Source organism: Papio anubis, chromosome X, assembly GCF_008728515.1.
Source record: "Papio anubis isolate 15944 chromosome X, Panubis1.0, whole genome shotgun sequence".
NCBI classification, from domain to species: domain Eukaryota; kingdom Metazoa; phylum Chordata; class Mammalia; order Primates; family Cercopithecidae; genus Papio; species Papio anubis.
In genome coordinates, this window is record NC_044996.1 from 132006682 (window position 1) to 132030008 (window position 23327).

At 40.6% G+C, this 23327-nt stretch overlaps 1 protein-coding gene across 3 annotated transcripts in view; it reads right to left on the reverse strand.

Annotated features, from left to right (window-relative positions):
* Positions 1 to 23327, reverse strand: part of EGFL6 (EGF like domain multiple 6) — a 64052-nt gene that overhangs the window by 16740 nt on the left and 23985 nt on the right. For 2 of the 3 annotated variants that reach the window (XM_009197202.1, XM_003917413.2), the window contains exons 3-7: positions 22074 to 22166; positions 16986 to 17105; positions 12413 to 12532; positions 9371 to 9505; positions 7437 to 7559 (exon numbers count right to left, since the gene is read on the reverse strand). In XM_009197202.1, the coding sequence (XP_009195466.1) occupies positions 7437 to 7559; positions 9371 to 9505; positions 12413 to 12532; positions 16986 to 17105; positions 22074 to 22166 (591 nt within the window). The remainder of the gene's footprint in view (positions 1 to 7436; positions 7560 to 9370; positions 9506 to 12412; positions 12533 to 16985; positions 17106 to 22073; positions 22167 to 23327) is intronic. The other variant, XM_009197203.2, reaches the window with a different exon arrangement.

Below are 23327 nucleotides of genomic sequence, written 5' to 3' on the forward strand. Positions count from 1 at the left end.
TTGGCTCACTGCAGTCTCCTCCTCCTGGGTTCAAGCGATTATCCTGCCACAGCCTCCTGAGTAGCTGGGATTACAGGTGCATGCCACCACACCCAGGTAATTTTTGTATTTTCAGTAGAGACGGGATTTCGCCATGTTGGCCAGGCTGGTCTTGAACCCCTGACCTCAGGTGATCCACCCGCCTCGGCCTCCCAAAGTGTTGGGATTGCAGGGTGAGCCACTGCGCCTGGCCATGAATTACTCTTTTTCCATTCCTGTTTCTATGATAGATTTATTCCTGCTTGAAGATTAAGATTACTTTTCTCTAGGAATGTTTCAAATTCCTTGAAATCTATAATTCAAAGATATATGTCTCCTTTTCAGGGATATACTCATGATAATTCAGAATATCCAACTGATGTAAAGAAGTAATTAATTTTTTAAAAATTAAAAACACTGATATTTAAAATCAAATATATTGTCTCACTATAAAATATCTAGGCATGTACTAGTCTAAGACTAAGCAAGAAAGGGTCTAATAACACCTCGATCAATTCACTTAATTCTATTATTTGGACATAGTTTAGAGAGAAATGAAACAATGGGGTAGACATTAATTTTGATGCCTAAAAAGAGTACTATAAAAAATTGGAGTGGGATTTTATTAGAATATTTTTCTTGACAATGTTTTAACTTCTTCTCCTGCTTTGTTCCTTCTTCATCATTTGGCTGATTCAATCTATGTCAAAGTAGTAGAAAAATAAACAAGGAGAAGTTCACAATATTTGGGGTAACCAAAAGGGGAAAAGTGCTTTGAAAATATGTATGCTCTTAATTAATACATTGCTTTTACTTTGGAATCAAAAGAGCAAGATTTTTCTTTTCAATGAAATATTCTAGTTATTTCTCATTGTGACAGCCTGACTATAGGTACAAAACCAACATGTGCTAATACAAGTAATGCATCATTACTCATTTTCCTGACCTTCAGATAGCTTGTTTCAGCTACTTTGCCAGAAGTTGCATGTTAAGTTATGACTGTAATGTGTGATCATATATAGACCTTCCTCTGGAGGCCCCACTGTAATTCTGTCCATGGTCGACTGCATCTTTCCCCAGTACCCGGCAAGAAAAATTAACAGGAAACCCCTATTCCTTGCATATTTCCTTTTTGCAATCAGTAACATAAAACTAAAGACCTTTAATAAATAATGAGGAAAGGGTTTCAACTCACACCAGGCAAACCTAAACATCTGCTTTCAGTTTCTGCTTTGAAGTTTCAAATATTCCTATTGAAAAGAAACAACAACTAAAACATCATAATCTTGATAGTGTTAACAATTTCATTCTCTTAGTATGTAAAGAGAAAGCTGGGCAAGGATAAAAATGCACTTTAATGATATGCATATGCATAAGTAGATTTGGATTTATCTAGGTATCACTGTTTCAAATTTGACATTATGATGGTTTTCTCTTAAAGATTTATTGATTATTGCCTCATCTTTTTGAGAATATAAAAATGTGGGAGGGGCCAGGCATGGTGGCTCATGCCTGTAATCCCAGCACTTTGGGAAGCCAAGGCAGGCAGATCACTTGAGGTCAGGAGTTTGAGACCAGCCTGGCCAACATACACAGTGAAACACAGTCTCTACCAAAAATACAAAAATTAGCTAGGAGTGGTGGCAGGTGCCTGTAATCCCAGCTACTTAGGAGGCTGAGGCAAGAGAATTGCTTGATCTCAGGAGGCAGAGGTTGCAGTGAGCCGAGATCACACTACTACTCTCCAGCCTGGGCAACAGAGTGAGACTCCATATCAAAAAAAAAAAAAAAAGAGGGAGTTGCAGTAGGACTGTCTTTGGCACACATTTGGGGAACTCAGATATAAAACTTAGGAATTTCAAAGTCTTCAGGTTCACAGGCCAGTTTTTTGTAAAGTTGACAATTTCTCTTTGGAGGGATTTGAGATGTCTCCCAACACCCATGTTGTCAAACACTTCTACCAACCTGAAAACCCTAATTTTAATTTCATATCTTTGGAATAAAACTTTATAGAAGATCACTCTTAGGTGAGAATATCTTACCCAGGAGGAATATGACTTTGACATTCATTCAACTGTGCTTAGTTCATTAGATGATCTATCATCTGGGAGGAGAAAAGTTCTACTAATCTGAGCTTTGGACACAGTCCTGGAAGAAGAAGCTTAATCACAGATGAGAAATGTATTCCAGCATGGGACCCAGGAAACAGGAAGGGGCTAGGATGGAACAAAAGATGAGCCAAGAGAGTTTGCTGGGGAGGACAAACTCTGTGAGTTCTCCATCACAGAGGATCAACCAATTGGTCATAAACACACCTGTCCTGTGTTTAAGCAGATAATCCTGAAGCCCAGTTTCCTAAGTTTGACTCCTAGCTCCCACATTTTCTAGCCATATGTCCTCAAGTGAATAATTAACTTCTCTTTGCCTCAGTCTCTCCATTTATAAAATTGGGATAAGAATAGGTTTTTTTGGGAGGCTTAAATGGGTGAACACACATCGATTACTAAGATTAGTGCTTGGCACACACTCAACATGTGTGCTATTTTTAGCATTCATCACCCGAATGTTTAAAATCTTTTCCAGAGTTAGAAAAATTCCCAGGCCATACGTCCAAATTTCTAATGTTTACAATTGAAGAAAAAAAATGGGGATGGCCTGCTTGTACCAAAGCCCATATTCTTGACTGCACACTATACAAACTGAAATAAGCCATAAGCATATTTTTAGTGGCTAAAGAAGCTGCTTTTCAATAGAAAGGATTGTTGAATTTTGGTAAGGAGGGCTTTGTCACTATTACTCCTACTCCTAGCACATGCTTATTGAGCATTTCATTTATTCTGGACTAGTGCTGAGCTCTTTAGATGGACATTTACTTATTCTGTATGAATAAATTTAATCATCAAAACAATATTAAGGGCTAGATACTATCATCCATATTTTACATGTGTGGAAACTGAGGCACTGAAATATTAAATAATTTGTTCTTGGTCCACAGGTAGTAGGCTAGCAAGTCAGGAATCAAGCTAAGGTAATATGATTCCAGAAGCTGTGCTCCTGGTAAGCCAATGGCAGTTTCCTTTCCTAAGTTGACTGTTACTCCCCAAATTGGGTATCATCTGGGTTTTGATTTTCTTAGAATGAGGTGCAGCTGCTGTCAAATCAAGACCAAATTATCTGGCAGTATATTATTAATACTTATATTAGAACAGTGGAACATATACACATCTACATTTAGGGTGCTTCTTCCTTTAGGTATAGAGAGGGGGTTAGGATAATCTAACTCTTTTTCCATATTGCAATGTAGAGTCTGAACTTTTCAAAACAATGAACTTAATAAAAGTTGCTACATCAATGCCATACACACACACACACACACACACACACACACACACACACACATATATATTTATGGAGATAGAGTCTCGCTCTGTTGCCCAGGCTGGAGTGCAGTGGTGCAATCTCAGCTTACTGCCATCTCTGCTTCCTGGCTTCAAGCAATTCTCCTACCTCAACCTCCTGAGTAGCTGGGACTACAGGCGCACACCACCATGCCTGGCTAATTTTTTGTATTTTAGTACAGATGGGGTTTTACCGTGTCGCCCAGGCTGGTCTCGAACCCCTGAGCTCAGGCAATCCACCTGCCTTGGCCTCCCAAAGTGCTAGGACTACAGGCATGAGCCACAGTGCCTGGCCTATGCCCTATATTATATAACAGCAATTTGTGTGCATACAAAATAATATAACATTTTATAATGTTTTATAATGCTGAATGCTAACTAGATGTAATTTTCTCATTTTTGTTTTTATGACTCTTATATGTACATAAGAGTGGATTTTGGGGCATCCTTCTTTAAGCAATGAGTGTTAAGACCTTGTTAAGATGAATTTTCAATAGTAGCATGGCGGTTTATTTTATGGAGAATTAAAGCAAAATGAAAAGGGTTGGACAAGTAATATAGTGAATGACCCAAAGATAGTTTTCTCCTTTAAATAAACATTCCAGTGAAAGACTAAAGAAATAATTTAGCTGCAGAATGGACAACAAAATGCATAATTTTCAGATATTGAATAGAACAGTGTGATAAATTTGAGGTTTCAAAGAATAAAGACAAATTTCTTTTACCCCAAAATAAATTTGGATGGTCCAAGAAAAACAGACATTTTCTTGACACAAGAAATGTTTGTGTTGATGTGGGATTTACAATTTCAAAGCACTGAGTTACAATATAGAAAACACAGGCTGCAAACAACTACCTAATTGCATGCCTAAAGATGTTGCCTTCATTTTAACATTAATAATACATTGCAGTTTCAAGGGGATCAAATGACAAGGAAGAAAGATGGCTCCAGGTTTACTCTGGGCCTTCGATTTTTACACCTAGGGGTAGGAGAGTGGGTATGTGGGGGTGAGTTGCCCACTTACTGAAACAGATGCTTTCCTGAGGTGTCTTTCTTTGTATGCACAGCATTTTCACATTTACCTTTGTGAAATTTCAGAGTGGGTGGCCCTTAACAAACAGCTGATTGAAATGATATTAATAACAATAACAATCATAGCTAACTTTAATGAGCATCTACTATGTGGTCCTGCTAAACTAAACTCTCTATATCACCTCATTTAAACCTCACAATGAACCTCTGCGAGACATATTTGTGTTAGTGTGGGTTCCTCCAAGCAGAGCCTGAGACAAGGATTTGGGTGCAGATGACTTATTTGGAAGGTGATTCCAGGAGGCAGAAACTGGGGAGAGGAGACAGTGAGACAGAAAGAGAGAAAAGCCAAAAGATGATGCTTAGATGGACAGGTAATCGCTGTGGGTAAGTGGGGCTCAGTCCTGCTGGGGACATCTGGGAGCCAATGTAGAACACACCTCAGAACTGTTCCACCCCGTGAAGTGGAAGCTGGAGTATTTATCCAGAGACTCCTGTCAGAGAGAGAGCACTGCTAGAGATACACATGCAACTGTCTACCCTGCCTCACTAGGATTAGGGAGCTCCAAGGGACTGTGGAGTAGCCCATTACAAGAACCCACCACAGTACTACCATAAACCCCATTTTGAATAGGAGGAAACTGAGCTTAGAGAGATTAAGAAATTTGCTAAAGGTCACAGCCAGCATGGGGCAGAGCTAAGATTTAAATTCAGGCCTTCCCAACCTGGAATGTACATGTTCAAATTTGGTGGCATAAAGGAGCTTTGAGCACAGGTCCCTTGGGCACTCATCCAATATGGAAAGCTGATTTATTCAGTCTCCTCTCTGGGGGCCTCCCAAGGTTATGGTGTCCTTCCCCCCAACCTACCTATGCACAGCGCTGCCTGGGCAGCCAATTTCTCTCTCTCTGAATCAAGTTTCAGAAGGACATCATTGGATACTTCCATCTAGAGGGATAGAAGCCATGGCATCCAGTTGCTGGACACTAAGTGGTCATTTATTACCATCTCCAGCCCAATGCAGGAATCCGTCTCAGAGCCCCCAGACTGCAAGCCAGGGGCAGTGGAATGTCCCTACTCCATGGGGTTCCCTGCTCCACTCTTAAATAGCTAGCAGCCATTTTTAAGAGAGAATGTAACCTCCACCCACTGGACTTAGTTTGCTTGGGAAAGCCACTTTTATTTCATATTTCTTAATATATTTACAGGCACAATTTATTCTTTTCCATACTATATTTCCCAGACTAAATGCTGCCCTGTTCTTTTGGCAGTCCTTCACAGAATTTGATTTCCAGACTCATTTTCTTTGGTTATATTCTTTTATACATACTCTTGTCCAGTGGTGCTCAACAGTAGCCCACTGGGGTACTGTGAACCTTTTATGGGTGTGGCGCTAAATGTCTAGCATGGTACATACAGTTTATTTTTGTATGACTGAGTGGACACTGTTACAGTCATTTGCATCATTGGGAGCATTGGTCAGATGGGGGTATGGAATGTGATGTAAGTCAGGGTATACCTTGCAGCCATATTTATTGAACATGCAGGAACTCTGCTAAGGGGTATATAACAGAGTTGAATCAGGGCAGTCAACAAGTCTAGTCACACTATAAGCCAGTGCTAAAAGGGTCATGACCAGAGGGATAAACCTGGATGACTTTACTTATTTATTTATTTATTTATTTTAATTTTTTGAGACAGAGTCTTACTCTGTTGCCCAGGCTGGAGTGCAGTGGTGCGATCTTGGCTCACTGCAAACTCTGCCTCCCAAGTTCAAGCAATTCTTGTGCCTCAGCCTCCCGAGTAGTTGAGATTAAAGATGTGCACCACCATGCCTGGCTATTTTTTTTTTGTATTTTTAGTAGGGACAGGGTTTCACGATGTTGGCCAGGCTGGTCTTGAACTCCTGACCTTAGGTGATCTGCCCCCCTGGGCCTCCCAAAGTGCTAGGATTACAAGTGTGAGCCACCACACCCAGCCAAACCTGGATGATTGTTTACTAGGGAAGTGACTGTGCTGTAATCATAGCTGCCTTGCCTTGGAAGACATTCCTGGTATTCACCAAGATTTCTAGTTTTCTTCTCTTTTGGGCACACAGCAAGTTTATTATTATTTTTGTCCCTTGACGTTAGATACTTCCAAGTTGAATAAACTAACAGCTGGTGCATGATTGCCCATGCTTCTTTCTCTGCTGTGACAAACCCTAAGGCCTTGAATTGAGACCATGGTACCATAAAATGATGGGGCCTCTATCAGTCTGTATCCTTAAGTGACTGTATTGAGAAGAAACCCCCGAAAAATTCTCTTTGGACATATTACTTGAGTGAGAAATAAACCTTTATTGTTGTTGTAGTTATTAATAGCAGTGACATTTTATTGTTATATGTCTGGTTTATAAATTTAAAGTTTTAACAAAAAGTATTAAATAATTCATCAGCAAGAACAATGGAACTCTCTGCTATATACATTAAAACAAGTGGATCCAGCCTTGAGGATGACAGATAAAATGATCATACTTTAATGAAGATCAGCTTCATCAAACTTTGTTTTGGCTGTGCATTCTGGAAAATGTCCAGATTCACTTGGTTAAAAAACTTTTGTGGTTTTAAGCCACTGTTATTTTAGGTTTGCTTGCTACTGCACCATAACTCAGTCTATCCTGATAGATACATTTGCTCAGTGTCTTTTGTCTTTAAATCTTTTGTTCAGTATTTGAAGTATGTCATGGCCAGAAAGATATTCAGTACCCTTGCTGTTCTTTAAGTTTAGTGCCTACAACTTCAGTGAGTATTGGAGATGTGGTCCAATTAGCAAAGAAGAAAAGGCTGAGGCAGAGAGTTAAACACTGCACACATACACAGAGTGAGGATAAGGGAGAGGGAGAGGGAGAGAAAGACAAAGAAAGGAGAGAAATAGAGGGAGGAAGGAGATATGAGGAGAACGCTTCATTGGGAATAGCTAAGACACCATGACCAAATGCTACTTACCAGAACACCGAAGTCCATTGCCTTTATATCCCTGCTTGCATTTACACTTGAAGGACCCTTGGGTATTGAAGCAATTGGCATGGTGGCTGCACGTATGGCTATCCATTGTACATTCATTTATATCTAAAAAAGAACATTCCAGTGAACAACTCTGTGGTACAGGGCTTGCTGAAAAGACTCTCCCCTTACACTTGAACAACTGTAGGGTCAAGCACTAAATGCCCCTGACAAACCAAGCGTTGCCTGAGAACTGAGAGGTGTTCAGAACTGCAGGCTCATTGGCCAGCAGCCCTGGCTTTGTTTGCTGCCTGGTATGTAGGGAGTGTTTGCTGCTTCCCTCCCCCACAGCAATTTCATCTCCTGCTTATCAATGCTATTGAAATGTGTAAGATGTTTAGGTTTTTCTCTTAACTTTTTCATCTAACTTAGAACTAAATAACAATATCAGAAAATCAATTCTATATTCAGAAGGTCTTGAAACTCCTAACAAACAAAGGCAAGATCAACTAGGAACCATTGACATCATCTAACTTATAGGCACAGGCATTTTGTTCTAAGACTGCCAGGAAAAAGGGTCAGGCTGGTCTGAGCTTGTCTGCTGGGTTTAGAGGAGGAAAATTTGCCAAATTCCACCCAAGTGAGAGGTTCATTTGCCGTGTTCTCCACCCCATTTTCTATCTATGTATTTGTAGACATATGTGTACAAAATAACCTGTTGGTTTTAATTTAGCCACAAAGCTAAGCTCAGACACCAATCTTAATCACCTTTAAAGTCTCAAAGATTTGTTTCCTTTTGAAGCTTTCCATGTGAATTCCACTCTGTTCTGTGGAACCTCCCCTTAGGTATCAGGAAACAGGATTAAACTCTGTAACACAGCATCATAGGATTACAGGGCTGGTTTGGTCTACAGGAGGGCATGGGGTCCAAGTCCATGAGAAATATGGATTTTATGATCCTCTCTAGGATGGACTTTGTGTTTGAAATTTGAGGGAAGAGCTGTGGAGGCTTCACAAGATGGTTCGAAGAAACCCAGCAATTGAGTGTTGCCCCAATATGATTACACAATATGTGTCCTGGGAAGCCCTGTGTATAGGGTTGAAAGAAATCCTATTTTTTCTCAACTATTAGCCTTCCATGTCATGCATATACCTTTGTTACACGTGTTATGGGTAGAGAAATCCACAGGGAGCCCGAATTTCCCTTCACTATAGGGCAGGCCCCATCCTACATTATATAAAGGGCAATGGGAATGCATCTAAGGACTCCCCAAATACCCCACCTCACTTGTTCACGGAGGCTTGAAATCCATTCACTAAGGAATAAAATATTTCACATAGATTAGGGCAATAGCTAACTGGTACCAGAATCTTATCAGAGAGTGATTTTGGTAACTGTGGTAAAGGAACATTATATTTGGAGCTTGAACTATGAAAGGGCTGAAAGAGGGGAAAGGAAAAAGCATAGGCCTTCATGTCTCTCATACACTTCTCTAAAGCCACCCCTGATGGAGACTGTTATAAACAGATCACTGAGATCAAGATTAGATAGACTTTGTTATTCTTCCTTTTACCAAATATAAATACTGCTTTATTGTTCCTATTTTTAGATGTGTAACTGGAGATAGAACAAAAAATATAAACAAAACAAAAAGCCAAATTAAAAAGAGTCCCACCAGAATCATCTCAAGATAATCATTTCCACAAGAGAGCTGTATTCCTTACTTTAAATCTTTATTGATCTAGCTTTATAATTGATATCATTGGAATTCCCTAAATGCCAGACACCTAAAAAAATAGCCTTTCCTTATTGTTAAGCTGGTCAGCACTGTAGATTGTTCAACTAATAGATTGAATTGACATCAAAATATCTGCAGAGAAGGCTCAAAGGTTTGGTGGGGACAGGAAAAAAAGGAAAAGGTGCCATCGAATCTTACCCATACATTCATATTGGCCACTGATATATTGCAGTTCAAAACCAATGTGACATTTGCAGTAGTAGCTTCCAAATGTGTTCACACATCTTCGATTGTAGGGACAGATGGCTTTACCAGAGGCACATTCATCAATATCTAGGGTGTAAAACCAGAAGATGTCAGTGATAGTAAGAAAAGTAGCTGCATGCATGCATGCACTCACACACACACATACACACACACACACACACACACACAGCATGTACCATGCATGCACATGCACAGTTTCTTTACCTGGGAAACTGATTATAGTATACTGGTGCCAACATCATATCCTCTGGCAAGTGTTCTAGATCCCCCAGGCACACACACAGCTCTTCACTTGATGTATTTATATTACTTTATACCTTTTTAAGAGGCATTATCTTTCCATAATGTCATAACTTACATTCACATCTTCTGTTAGGCCCTGACTATTCTCAGGCAGGGAGCATGTGTCTGGCACTTGGTACCTATACATTACATGTGTGCTGAGTGAATATTTTCCCCAACTGAGTGAATATTGTATATTGTATAACATATACAATTTTTGAAACTAGAGTCAGATAGCTACACTTTCAGTAAACCAAACACACAGACTTTCATAATTTGCATTTTACAAAATAACTATTTCATGAGTAAGACTGTCCAAGGCCCCTGCAATATTGACTCACAGAAATGTGGCAGTGAAGGCATGCACTTATGTGTAAATTGTGGGTCAGGTGTAATTATGTAATGATGTAATTTTAGCCAACAATAGGTGTGTTGTTCCTTTTCTACCATTGAGAGTCAGATTACAGAGGGCTGACAGCTATGCTGACCAATCCACTAAGACTCAGGCTTGGTTTAACTTTCAGATGTCAAATCAAATAGATGTTAGGTTGTTCTTCTGAACCTGGCTTAAACAGGCAAGTTGGTGTTATCTTACTATTTCCCTTGCAGTCTTTTTTTTTTTTTTTTTTTTTTTTTTGAGACAAGGCCTGGTCTGTCACCCATGCTGGAGTGTAGTGGAACAATCATGGCTCACTACAGCTTCAAACTCCCCAGGCTCAAGTGATCCTCCCACCTTAGCCTCCTGAGTAGCTGGGACTACAAAGCATATGCCACCATGCCTGGCTATTTTTTATTTATTTTTTGTAGAAACGGGATCTGCCTATGTTGCTCAGGCTGGTCTCAAACTCCTGAGTTCAAGTGATCCTCCCATCTCAGCCTCTGGCATAGCTGGGACTACAAGTGCACATCACCATGCTCAGCTATTTTTAACAAATATTTTTTTTTAATAGAGATGGGGTCTTGCTATATTGCCCAGGCTGGCCTCTTGCATTTTCCAAATAATAAATAAGTGTTGGGTTGAACAAAATTATTTCTGGCGATCATTTTCATACACATCGTCTTTCCCTTCCAATAAAAATGGCACCCAACAACTCAAAGAGATGGGTGGAAATTTGGATTCAGTTTGGTCAAGAATTAGCCTTGTCATATAAATCTTATTATACTAAAACGTAGTAAATCCTGTGAACCTAATTAAATCTTTGATTATTCTCAAAGAGTAGAGAGAAAATTTTAATTTATATGTATATTTTTAAAAAGCATTTAATTTAGGATCCATTTGGCTGAGCTTTCTAAATGCAATTTTTTTTTACATTATGTATAGTTAGGATAAATAAACATCTAGCACCTTGACTAAAAAGTATTTCTATTGCAGTAAAGAAGATTATGAAATCATACTGATATGTGCTTCTTTAAATCACAGAAGATTAAGAATTCTTTCAACATTCTGATTTGGTTTGATATCCCTCGTTAATGCTAAGTGCTCACTTACTCTAAATATTATGTATATTAGGTGCAATGTAATTAAGTATTATGAGTATATACAATTTGATGGCAATTTTATGGTTGAACATAATTCAAATCCACAAAGGAACCAAAGCACAAAGTGAAAAAAGTGTTGCTTCAGTTACTGAGGGTGCCCTGTGGGTGCTCCATCCACAGCTCCTCAGCATTCAAGTTTCCATACCTGCCAAAGGCTGTTTGCTGCACCTACGACATTGTGCTTTGCTCCCAACCCAGGCCAGGCTGGGAGTGCTGGGGGGTCATGTCCCAGAGCAGCCTCCCATCAATGAAGGGCAGAAGTTGGTGGATGAATATCCAGCACCCCTGCCCCAGAGGGAAAATTCAGGGGCAGCTTCCCTCTGCCTCCCAGAGGTGCCCCCAGCTAATTTAACCTGCTCATTAGATTCACCCAGCATTGGTACTTTCCTTTCCCTGGGTTACTTCTCTACTCCTCAACCAGTGTTTCCTGGGATCACCTCCCAGATCAACTAGTTGCTCAGGGTCAGCTTCTGTGGAACCCAAAACTAAGACACAAAATAGGACAAAGGAGAGCAAGAGAGGAAAGTTCTAAGCCAATGGATTTGACTAAATTCAAAGTTATAAACAAATAATTTTTATGTTCCCTTAATTAATATTATGGACTTAATCTGCTCATTTTCTCCAGTTAAATTAATTATACTTAGTTCATATAACTCAGAGCAAGTTTTAAAGACAACATGAAATTGATTACATGTTAATGTAAATGATATAGAAGGTATATACTATTTTCAATAATGTTGTACCTAAAAAATAAGTAAATGTAGTTTTTCCAGAAAATATTAGCTAGAACCCAGAATAAAGCTCAATGGTCCTTAGGATCTTACTCATTAAATGACAATATATAAGTAGTGGAATTTATATTGGATGGTAATTTAAATAAAATGTACATAGTAAATATACTAAAATTATCTTTATCCCTTTTCTACTATGGCATTAAGGCAATACAAAATAATAGAAAAATGGGTTTTTAGCATCCCAAAGTATGTCTAGAGCATATGTGGCTAAAAGTATCTCAGAAACGGATATAAGTCTGTACTTTTAGAAGTTTGCAATGTCTAGTCAACAAGCTGATTGTGATGAATTAAAAAAGATTCAGTAAAGGGGCAGTCAAGGGAGGAGAAGGAGGAGTAGAGGTGATTCCTGCTGTTGTACCTAGACAGACTCTTCCATTTGGGGCCAGGAGGAGTCCTGAGGATGGACACAGGCACTGTGGCCCTTCTTCTGTGTCTTCACAGCCGTACTGACAGTTTGTCATGGCACATGTCCTAGAGTCTGAAAAAGTAGACAAGGATTAGCCTTTCTCTCTTGAGATGATAAAAAGAGCTTACTAAGAAACTATCACCAAATTCTGGGCCATTGAATGGAACATGTTGCATGGCATTATAGGACAAGTTTCATTGTCTGAGTCCCAAATGGAGAGCCAAAAGGAATCAGTAGGGGTGGCATCTTGGTGACCCCGGGGCTGAATCCTACTCATGGTCTGCTTTCTTGGCCACTTCACTGAATTTGACCATCTTTAGGCAAGGCATGTACCCCTCAGACTGTATCACTTTCTCCACTTGTGTGTGCTCTAGCTACTCTTTTATGTCACCTGGCTGGCCTCAATAGGTTGAAATGCAACTGCTGATGGAGATTATCAACCTGAGTAATCAGGGTAAAAGAATCTACTCTGGAGATCTCTCTATTGGGGGAACCAGCCCCCAATATTTTAACATAGGTTTTTTCTGTTTTCCCTAAGTGTTGGTCAGTCTGAGAAATAAAGAGAAAGAGTACAAAGAGAGGAATTTTACATCTGGGCCTCTGGGGGTAACATTACATATCAGTAGGTCTGTGATGTTCCCTGAGCTGCAAAACCAGCAAGTTTTTATTAGAGATTTTAAAAGGGGAGGGGGTGTATGAACAGGGAGTAGGTCACAAAGATCACATGCTTCAAAGGGCAATAAAGGTCACAAGGCAAAGGCAAAATTAGAATTACTGATGAGGGTCTATGTCCTGCGGTGCTGATGAGGGTCTATGTCCCCTGTGCACATATTGTCTTGATAAACATCTTAACAGGAAACAGGGTTCAAGAGCAGAGAACTGGTCTGACCAAAATTTACCAGGCTGGAATTTCTCAATCCTGCTAAGCCTGAGGGTACTCCAGGAGACCAGGGCGTATTTCAGTCCTTATCTCAACAGCATAAGACAGATACTCCCAGAGTAGCCATTTATAGACCTCCCCCTAGGAATGCATTCCTTCCCCAGGGTATTCCTTGCTGGGAAAAGAATTCAGCAATATCTCTCCTACTCACACGTCCATTTATGGGCTCCCTGCAAGAGGAAAAATATGGCTCTATTCTGCCCATCCCTGCAGGCAGTCAGACCTTATGGTTATCTTCCCTTGTTTGCAGAAAATCGTTGTCATTCTGTTCTTTTTTTAAGGTGCACTGATTTCATATTGTTCAAACACACGTTTTACAATCAATTTGTACAATAGTGATCCTGAGGTGATGTACATTTTCAGCTTATGAAGATAACGGGATTAAGAGATTAAAGTAAAGACAGGTATAAGAAATTATAAAAGCATTAATTTTGGGAACTGATAAATGTCCATGAAATCTTCACAATTCATGTTCCTCTGCCATGGCTCCAGCTGGTCCCTCTGTTTGGGGTCCCTGATTTCCCACAACATCTTTCCATACATATCTAGCCTCAGTGAGAGTCACTTAAGTCACAAGACTTTGTCTTTTAGGTGAACTAAAAGACTGAACTAAAACGTGTGGCAGATATAACTGATCAGTTATCTGAAGACCATTCTGGACTCTCTTCTCTTGCCATTCCCAGCACTGAGGCTTTTCCCAGCTTTCCTTCGGCAAGGAGTGGCCATATGATGCAGTGTGGTCAAAGAGATATAAAAATAAGTCCATTGGAGGAAGTGAGGCTTCTGGAAAAGACATTATGCATGATAAAAAGAGACAGGCCTAAAAGAGGCATTGGTTCATTGGCATCACCCGTACCCACTTAGTTTTGTCTACTTGCCATGTGTGTGTGATGTCCAGAGCTAGGGCAGCCATATTGTAACTATGAGGCCACAAGCATGAGAGTAAAATCAATACTCTGAGGATGACAGAGACTGACTCCTTCTTGAACTGCTCTGGAACTGCTTTCCTTCAGCTTTTCAAGTAAATGAGACAATTTACTTGGCTTTTTTTGTCACTTGTTGCTAAATATAACTTATCTCACACAAATGCATTTCCATAGCAGCAGCCCAGTATATGTGGATTAGAAATGCAGGGGGGCTAAGAAACTCATATGGTTTCAGCCCAATGTCCACAACAGAGGGGCATGGTGAATGTACTCCCTCCCTCCATTCCCCTCCAGAACATGCCAATCACCCAGCTGGACAAAAGAGACCCAAGGGGTCAGGTGGAATCCAATCAGCATCCAGGAGAGAGGTCTAGGGCTATCTGGACACTTTGACCTATAAACAGGGAGGCACAGGTAACCCCTAGATATACAGAAAGAGACCCAATGTATTGCAACAAACATCTACCTATGATTATATTACTCCTTTATTCTTTCATCTTTTCTCTTTAGTTGTCTTCTTTTAAAATTAATCTTCAAAATTAACCTAATTCTGTCTTTCCTTTTGAGGAAAGATATCTTTTTTGGCACTGACTGGGTTTTCATGGAATGTTTCAGAAACATCCATTAGCATACATCTTTTTTGAAATTTTAAGTGATTACTATAAAAGCCTGGATAGTGGTTCCCTTTAGGGAGGGGTGGAAGGAGGAGGTTCTGGTAGAGTTCTGCTTGGTGGTGGTTACAAGTGTGCTTGACTTATAAGAATTCATTAAACTATGCATTTGTTTCCTGTGAATTTCTGTTTAATTTATAATAATAAGGATTTTTTAAAAAGACCCTTCCAATGCCCACTTTCAAATGCTTGCTTGCTAGCAGAAGATCTAAGTGACTGGTGGTGTTGGGACATTTTGCCAAGGAGGAGCCCATGCACTAGGCAAGATATTATAATCTTGGGAAAACCCAGGATGGGCTGGGGAGTCCGCGCAACTCCGCAACCACAGGAAGCTGGCTCTGGGTTTGTTGGGGACTGCAAGGCAGAGGAAAGAAAGATGGAGAGAGAAAAGGGGAGAAGGGAAGGCAGACAGGGAGGGTGGGTTTCCCTTTCAGCTGGAACATAAAACCTGAAGAGCCTTCCCTCTCAATAAACGAATGGGTATAGACTCTTACTCTCCCACAGGACATGGGTTTTTCTTTATCACAGAAGGGCTTTTCTTTTCAGGAATGTGAGTAAGTCGGAATGTATTTCCAACAAGTGTCACTAATCTTTGGGAGTGGGGCAAGGGGCGTGAGAAAGTTAACTGGTGGGAAGAATTGATGTTCCGAGAAGGAATTTAAATGTATCACCTCCCTAAAACAATCTGCTTATTTTGTTCAACGTGTTTATTTTCATGAGGAAACTCAACAGGGCTCTGCATATATATAGATGCAGATATAGATATATAATTTATTTTCCCCCTAGTTTGCCTTTTTATTTATAAAGTAAGCGTCCAGAATAGGCAAATCCCTAGAGAAGGAAGGCAGATTCGTAGTTGCCAGGGACTGGAGGAGGGGCAGTGGGGAGTGACTGGGTCTGGTTTCCTTTTGGAGTGATGAAGATCTTCTGGAACTCGATAGGGGTGATGGTTATACAACATTGTGAATGTACTAAAAGCCACTGAATTGTTCACTTGAAATTTAAAATAATGTGAATTTCATGTTATTTTACCTTTTTTTTTTTTTTTTTTTCTTTTTTGAGACAGAGTTTTGCTCTCTCACCCAGGCTGGAATGCAGTGGTGCAATCTTGGCTCACTGCAACCTCCACCTCCCCAGTTCAAGCAATTCGCATGCCTCAGCTTCCCAAGTAGCTGAGATTACAGGTGTATTACCATGCCCGGCTAATTTTTGTATTTTTCTTTAATAGAGACGGGGTTTCTTCATGTTGACGAGGCTGGTCTCGAACTCCTGACCTCAGGTGATCCACCTGCCTCAGCCTCCCAAAGTGCTGGGATTACAGGTGTGAGCCACCGTGCCCAGCCAGCACTTACTTTTTTAAAAAAAATTATGGAAGCTGGGCATGGTGGCTCACGCCTGTAATCCCACGACTTTGAGAGGCCGAAGTGGGTGGATCACCTGAGGTCAAGAGTTTGAGACCAGCCTGGCCAAGATGAAGAAACCCCATCTCTACTAAAAATACAAAAATTAGCTAGGCGTGGTGGCATGTGCCTGTAGTCCCAGCTACTCAGTAGGCTGAGGCAGGAGAATCGCTTGAACTCAGGAGGCAGAAGTTGCAGTGAGCTGAGATCGCACCACTGCACTCCAGCCTGGGTGACAGAGCGAGACTCTGTCTTGAAAAAAAAAAAAGAAGAAGGAGGAGGAGGAGGAGGAGGAAGAGGAGGAGGAGGAGGAGGAAGAGGAGGAGGAGGAGGAGCGGGAGGAGAAGAAGAAGGAAGGAAGGAAGGAAGGAAAGAAGGAAGGAAGGAAGGAAGGAAGGAAGGAAGGAAGGAAGGAAGGAAGGAAGGAAGGAAGGAAGGAAGGAAGGAAGGGCCCCAAAACATTTTAGCTGGGGGCAATATTAGAGATTTTTTTTAAAAAATCGCTGAAATCAGCTTTTCCCCAAGCATCAAATGGCAAAAGTCAAGCCTTAAACATTGACTGAGCTCAGCCTGGCAGTTGAAACTTACTCACACACGTGGCATCTGGCATAAGCATGTGGCCACTGAGGCAAAAGCACTTGTAGCTTCCATGTGTATTCACACATCTGTGTTGGCATGGCCGGGGTTTCATTCCACACTCATTCACGTCTGCAGGGACATTTAGAAAACAGGGAAACGTGAACTGAATCAGGAAACTTCCAGATGGGGAATATTAGACCCCAGTCTTGGAAAGGACAACTGGGTTAGCTTCCCTGAACACTACCACTTACCCACCTCCTCTCTGACCATCAAATTCTATTTTAAAGGATTGGTGACAATGTGTAGCAAATGGAATAACTATACACCACTGGAAGGAATGTAAATTGGTACAACACTTTGGAAAACTGCTTGGCAGAATCTACTAAAGCTATATTTAGACATACTCATGACCTGGAAATTCCAGTCCTGGGAATATACCCAACAGAAATGTGGATTTTTGCCCACCAAAAACACCCTACATACTAAAATGATCATAATAGCATGATACTAGATAGCCCCAAACTAGAAGTAATCCAAACACCTCCCAACAGAAGAATAGATAAATGACTCATATATTTACACAATGGAATAATATACAGAAATGAAACTGAACAAATGACAACTACAAGCAATAATGGATGAATCTCACAAACATGATATTGAGTGGAAGAAGCTGGATATAAATGTGTACATACTGTATAAGTCCATTTATATACAGTTAAAAAAACAAGCACAGCTAATCTGTGATATAAGAGGTCAAGATATGGTTCTCTCACTGGCAGTGGAAGTGACTGGAAGGTGTGTGAGGGAGTCTTCTGAGGGGCCAAGTTTCTGGCTTTTGATCTAGATACTAGTGACATGGGCATTTAGAACAATTCATTGAGCCATACATATTTTATATATGCACAATTCTATGTGTATACTACTTGAACAAAAAGTTAGAAATAGATAATTTATATATTTCTGCCTTTCATGCTATCCCAAGCAGCCGCTGACATAGGCTGACAGCACAGCCTCCTGTCAATTATTATTTCGGGTGGCCCCTGCACTGGCCAAATTGCCTTGGCTCACATTCCTCTAGAGGGAACCTGTCAGACAGCTCTTAGTGGTGAAGTTGGAGGACAATATTTAATCCTAAGATGTTCGCAGGATGACATTTGGGCTGGATGATTAAAATATATATATATATATATATAAAAACACACACACATATATGTGTGTATATATATACACACACACACATATGTGCATATATATGTGTGTGTATATATATATATGACGTTCACAGGATGTTAAGTGATAAAAGAAGGTTACAAAACTCTGTGTACAGATCATTCCAAAATTTGTTTAAAAAATACATAGGAAAAGAAAAGCCTAGGAGGGTATGCTCTCTAATGGTTATCTTCAGGCGGTAAGATTGAGGGTGACTTTCTTCTCTGTGCTTTCGTGTTTTCTAAACAACAACAACAACAACAACAACTTAAGAATAAGTAACATTTTTATTAAAATAAAAAATGACACAGAAGGAAAATAAAACTTTATGAAGATTATCTGTAGAGGATGTTGCCTTTGGAAATGTGGTCATGTGAGGGTTTCATATCTTAACTCTACCAGGGAAGATACAGAGAGGAAAAAAACAAACAAATTCCATGGAAGGCAAAAGGTCAGCATGGTAACAGATTCTTGAAAATAAGGAGCTGCTTTCATCTCTGAAAAGATCCTTCTATGGAGATTTTCCAACGCCCTAACTGGATATTTGAAACCCTCTTCTCCATTGCCTATCCCCTTTACCCTACCATCTCCCTCATAGAACCTAACCTCTTCAAATGGGGAAATTGAGAAATGCTGATTGGTCATAATGGGAAACCCAGGAATATCCCATAGCTTGGCCCTAACTCTGATGTGACTCACTCATTTCTTGGAAGAGTGTTTTGGGAAAGACATGAGTTGAGGGCTGAGGCCTGTCACCATTAATGGATGTACGTGGACTTTGATCAGGCTGTCACAGGGCAGGGAGGCTGTGGGAAGAAGACAGACTGCCTCAAAACTTCAGCCAACCGGACTACTCCCTCAACGTTAATATTTTACTGGGACTTTAAAACTAGCATGAAAAATATTGTCTCTACTCTAAATCTCTTGAGACATTATCTTGGTTCAAAATCCAAAACATATGGAAAACCAAGTTTTCTGCTGTAAAACCTCTGGTGAGGGGTATAGCTGAATTATTCCTTATGAAAGCATGATTTTTTTTTTTTTTTGAGATGGAGTCTCGTTCTGTTGCCCAGGCTGCAGTGCAATGGCATGATCTCGGCTCACTGCAACCTCTGCCTCCCGGGTTCAAGTGATTCTCCTGCCTCAGCCTCCCGAGTAGCTAGGATTACAGGCATTCGCCACCATGCCCGGCTAATTTTTGTATTTTTAGTAGAGATGAGGTTTTGCCATGTTGGCCAGGCTGGTCTCAAACTCCTGACCTCAGATGATCCACCCACCTCAGCCTTCCTAAGTGCTGGGATTACAGGTGTGAGCCACTGTGCCCACCCTGAATGCACAATTCTTGAAGCACCTCTCTCAAGCAGTTGCATGCAATTCTAAGAAGCATCTTCAGGACTCTGGCCTCTATGCTGGTGGTAGGACACAGAGAGCCAGATTGCTCTCTGAGGCTGTAGGGTTGGCAGCTCAAAGAGCGGCTATTTCAGTCTATGGGGTTAACCTCTTGGCTTGGCGGCAAGGGCTGGGAGTGGTAGAGTGGAGTGGGTGTTCAGTCTTCTCTGAAACACCATTTTCCAAGGGCAGCTGAATTTGATTTACTGCTCTTTGTTCAACTTCATTATAGGACTGGGGACCCTTTCTGAATTATTGCAGATTTCTTCATGCCAGGGTTTCTTAACTTCTGCTGACACAAATCATTATTTGTTGTGGGGGGCTGTTCTGTGCGTTGCAGGATGTTTAGCAGCATCCCTGGGCTCCATTCACTAGCTGCCAGGAGTACCTCCCACACCCAGTTATGACAACCAAAATTGTCCCCAGTCATTGTCAAGTATCCCGTGGATGACAAAATCACCCAAGTTGAAATCTACTGATCTATAGCAAAGACCATATCCCTTGCTCCAATGAGGCACTTTTATTCACCACATTTAGAGCAGGGTTTTTCAGTCTTGGCACTACTGACATTTGGGTCTGATCATTCTTTGTTGCGGGTACTGCTATCCTGTGCATTGTAAGGTGCTTAGCAGCATCCCTGATCTCTACCCATTAGACACCAGTAGCACCCCCTCCAAATGTCTTCAGACACTGCCAGATGTTGCCCGGGATAAGGCTCCCAGATCTGGCAAATAAAAATACAAGATTCCAGCTGGGTGTATTGGTGTGTGCCTGTAGTCAGAAGTCTGAGGCGAGAGGATTGCTTTGAGGCCAGGAGATCATGGATGCAGTATAGTCACTGCACTCCAGCCTGGGCAACATAGTGAGACCCCCATCTCTAAACAAAACTGTAAAGGATTCTCAGATAAATTTGAATGTCAGATAAATGACTAATACTTTTTAAGTATACACACATCTCATATACTATTTTGAGAGTGTGTTTGGAGGTTCTAGCAGGGGAGCACAGCTAATATACCCTTGACTGAAGGCCAGTCCTCCTCTATCAGGGATGGTCTTCCTCTCCGCCCGAACACACAGCTTCAGGAAGGACACACATGGAGCAGTGAGGGAGGAAGGGGAAGTCTGCCTAGCCAGTCAGATCAACCAAATCAACCCAGGTGAGCAATGGGGAGACATGTCACAGCCAGATCACCCTCACATCCCCCATATACTATTTTGAACAAACATATACTATAAAATTATTTGTTGTTTATATGAAATGTAAATCTAACTGGGTATCTGTATTTTATCTGGCAACTCTTCCTGGGACACAAAATTACCCAAGTTGAGAACCACTGTTATAGATATTATAATCTCTTCAATGTTTTCAGACAAATGATCTAGGATGAAAGTTATAAATTATCTATTACGATATATCAAGGCCAGGCGTGGTGGCTCAGTCTTTAATCTCAGCACTTTGGGAGGGCAAGGCGGGAGGATGGCTTGAGCTCAGGAGTTCAAGACCAGCCTGGGCAACGTAGTGGGACCTCGTCTATACAAAAACTGTAAAAAGTAGCCAGACGTGGTGGTGTGTGCCTGTGGTCCCTGAGTAGCAGGGAGGATCGCTAGAGCCCAGGTGGTTGAGGCTGCAGTGAGCCATGATCACGCCACTGCACTCTACCCTGGGTGACAGAGCGAGACACTGTCTCAAAAAAGAAAAAGTATATGAAGTATAATAAAAATATGCACGTCGTTCAACCCAACAATTCCACTTTTAAATATTTTTCCTACAAAAATATTCATTCAAGAAAGCAGGGCTATGCATAGAACAATGTTAGATTTAGCACTGTTTGTAATGGCAAAAAATTGGAGACAACATAAATGATAATGGTTAAATAAAGCATATTTTTGCATAAAGGATAAAAGTATTCACACTAGGGACTAGGATATTGCCTTAAAAAATGTAAAGTAGTTTTGTGTGTGCTGACATGCAAAGATGCCTATGAGAAATACTTACATTTGTACTATCACAGAAAAAGACTTCCAGGATCTAAGACAAACTTAACTATGCTTATAGTAACAACTAGTGGTGATTACTCTCACTTTTATATTTTTTTGCACTGTTGGATTTTAAAAATAAAAATATACTTACAATACTTAGGTAGTTTAAAAAACAATAAAATTATTTACTTTAAAAAGACTCTTTTTTTCTGTGTTACAGGAAGAGATGAAATAAAAAAGTAAAAAATATAAAAGGCCTTTAGCTTATAAAAACAAAATGGTTAAAAAAAAAGGAGAAAAAAGAAAAGAAAAAAGGCATTTTATTGGGCGTCTTGACAAAAACATCAGACTTTTTACATTTTTCAAGGAGAAGAGATTGAAAAACTTGTCCTGAAAGCACCTTCATTTGAAGATTTGACTTTAAAAAAACCCTAAGAAATCCTGCATACCATATTGTGTCGCCAGCCCTGCTGCAATGATTGAATTTGAACTATGACCCCAGGCTACCTTACTGACCTTGACTGCAGGTTTTCCCGGTGTATCCTGGAAAGCATCTGCATTTGTTTGGTCCCATGCACTCACCAAACTTGCATCCAGGTTCGCATGTAGCTGTGGAAGGAAAAGATGTCTTGATGATAAAAGAACAGTAGTTAGTGTAGTGAAATGCACGCAAAGCTTTGCTGCGTTCTGTGTGGCAGAGAACTCCATGGGGACATACGGAGGACGATCTGCCTCCCTTTGAATCTGTTTTCACCTTTCAGACACTGGAAAGTATTTTTCTTTTGAATGAGATTACCACCCCCCCGACCCCCGCCCACCACACCCCCACCCAATGCATGCAAGTTTAGTGTGACTTTGCTCGGCAATGCCACACTTCCAGTGGTATTCAATGAAATATAAAGCCTCCCAGACCACAGTCAGCCAGTTTTGCATGCAAACACAAAAGATTTAATAAAATAAGTATAATGTTGGAACTGGAAGAGACTCCAGAGTAGCCCTGGGCAAATGCCAATGTCATTCCCCTTCCTTCTGTCTCTTGCCTCGTTTCATCTCCTCCATATTTTCTCCATTTCTCTTTTAAATGATCAAAATCTTTTTAATGCTGCGCATTATCAGTCAGACTGAACAACCAACAGATTGGAGGCAGGAAGGTGCTACTTCTAGCCCTAAGGATGGGAACTAAAAGCATCATGATGATGAGGATGATGATGGAGGCATGAGAAAGCACGATAAAGGCAGGATTTGTTTTTCTATTTTATTCACTTCTGTATCCCAACTCTTGACACAAAGTAGACAATAAATATTTGTTCAATGAATAAAGTGGTAGGAGAAACAACAGGGGTAGGATGTTATAACCAATTCAGTCGGGGGCAAGAAAACAAATAGTCAAAGATGATGGACAGTTTCATTCCAGCTCACAAGGAGGTTATAAGGAGAAAAAGCAGTAGATAGGAAAAAAGAAAAATGGGAAAGCCCCAAGAGTAGAAAGGGAGAGGATATAATATATGAGAGAGAAAGGAGACTTTCAGGGTATCAAGGATTCTCAGCAGCTTCTGGATACAGTAGGAGCTCAAGAAATAGCCATAATAGGAAAGAATGACTCAGCAATTGCCCAGGAATGGTGCCTACTTCTCCGTCCATCAATTCCCCCTGGCTCATAGTAGGTCCACCTCTAAGAAAGCCTATTCTTAAAGATACCAGCATCTTTCCCTAAACCCCAGATCCTATTTTTTGTTATTATCATCATTCCTCTACCAGTTACCTGGACTC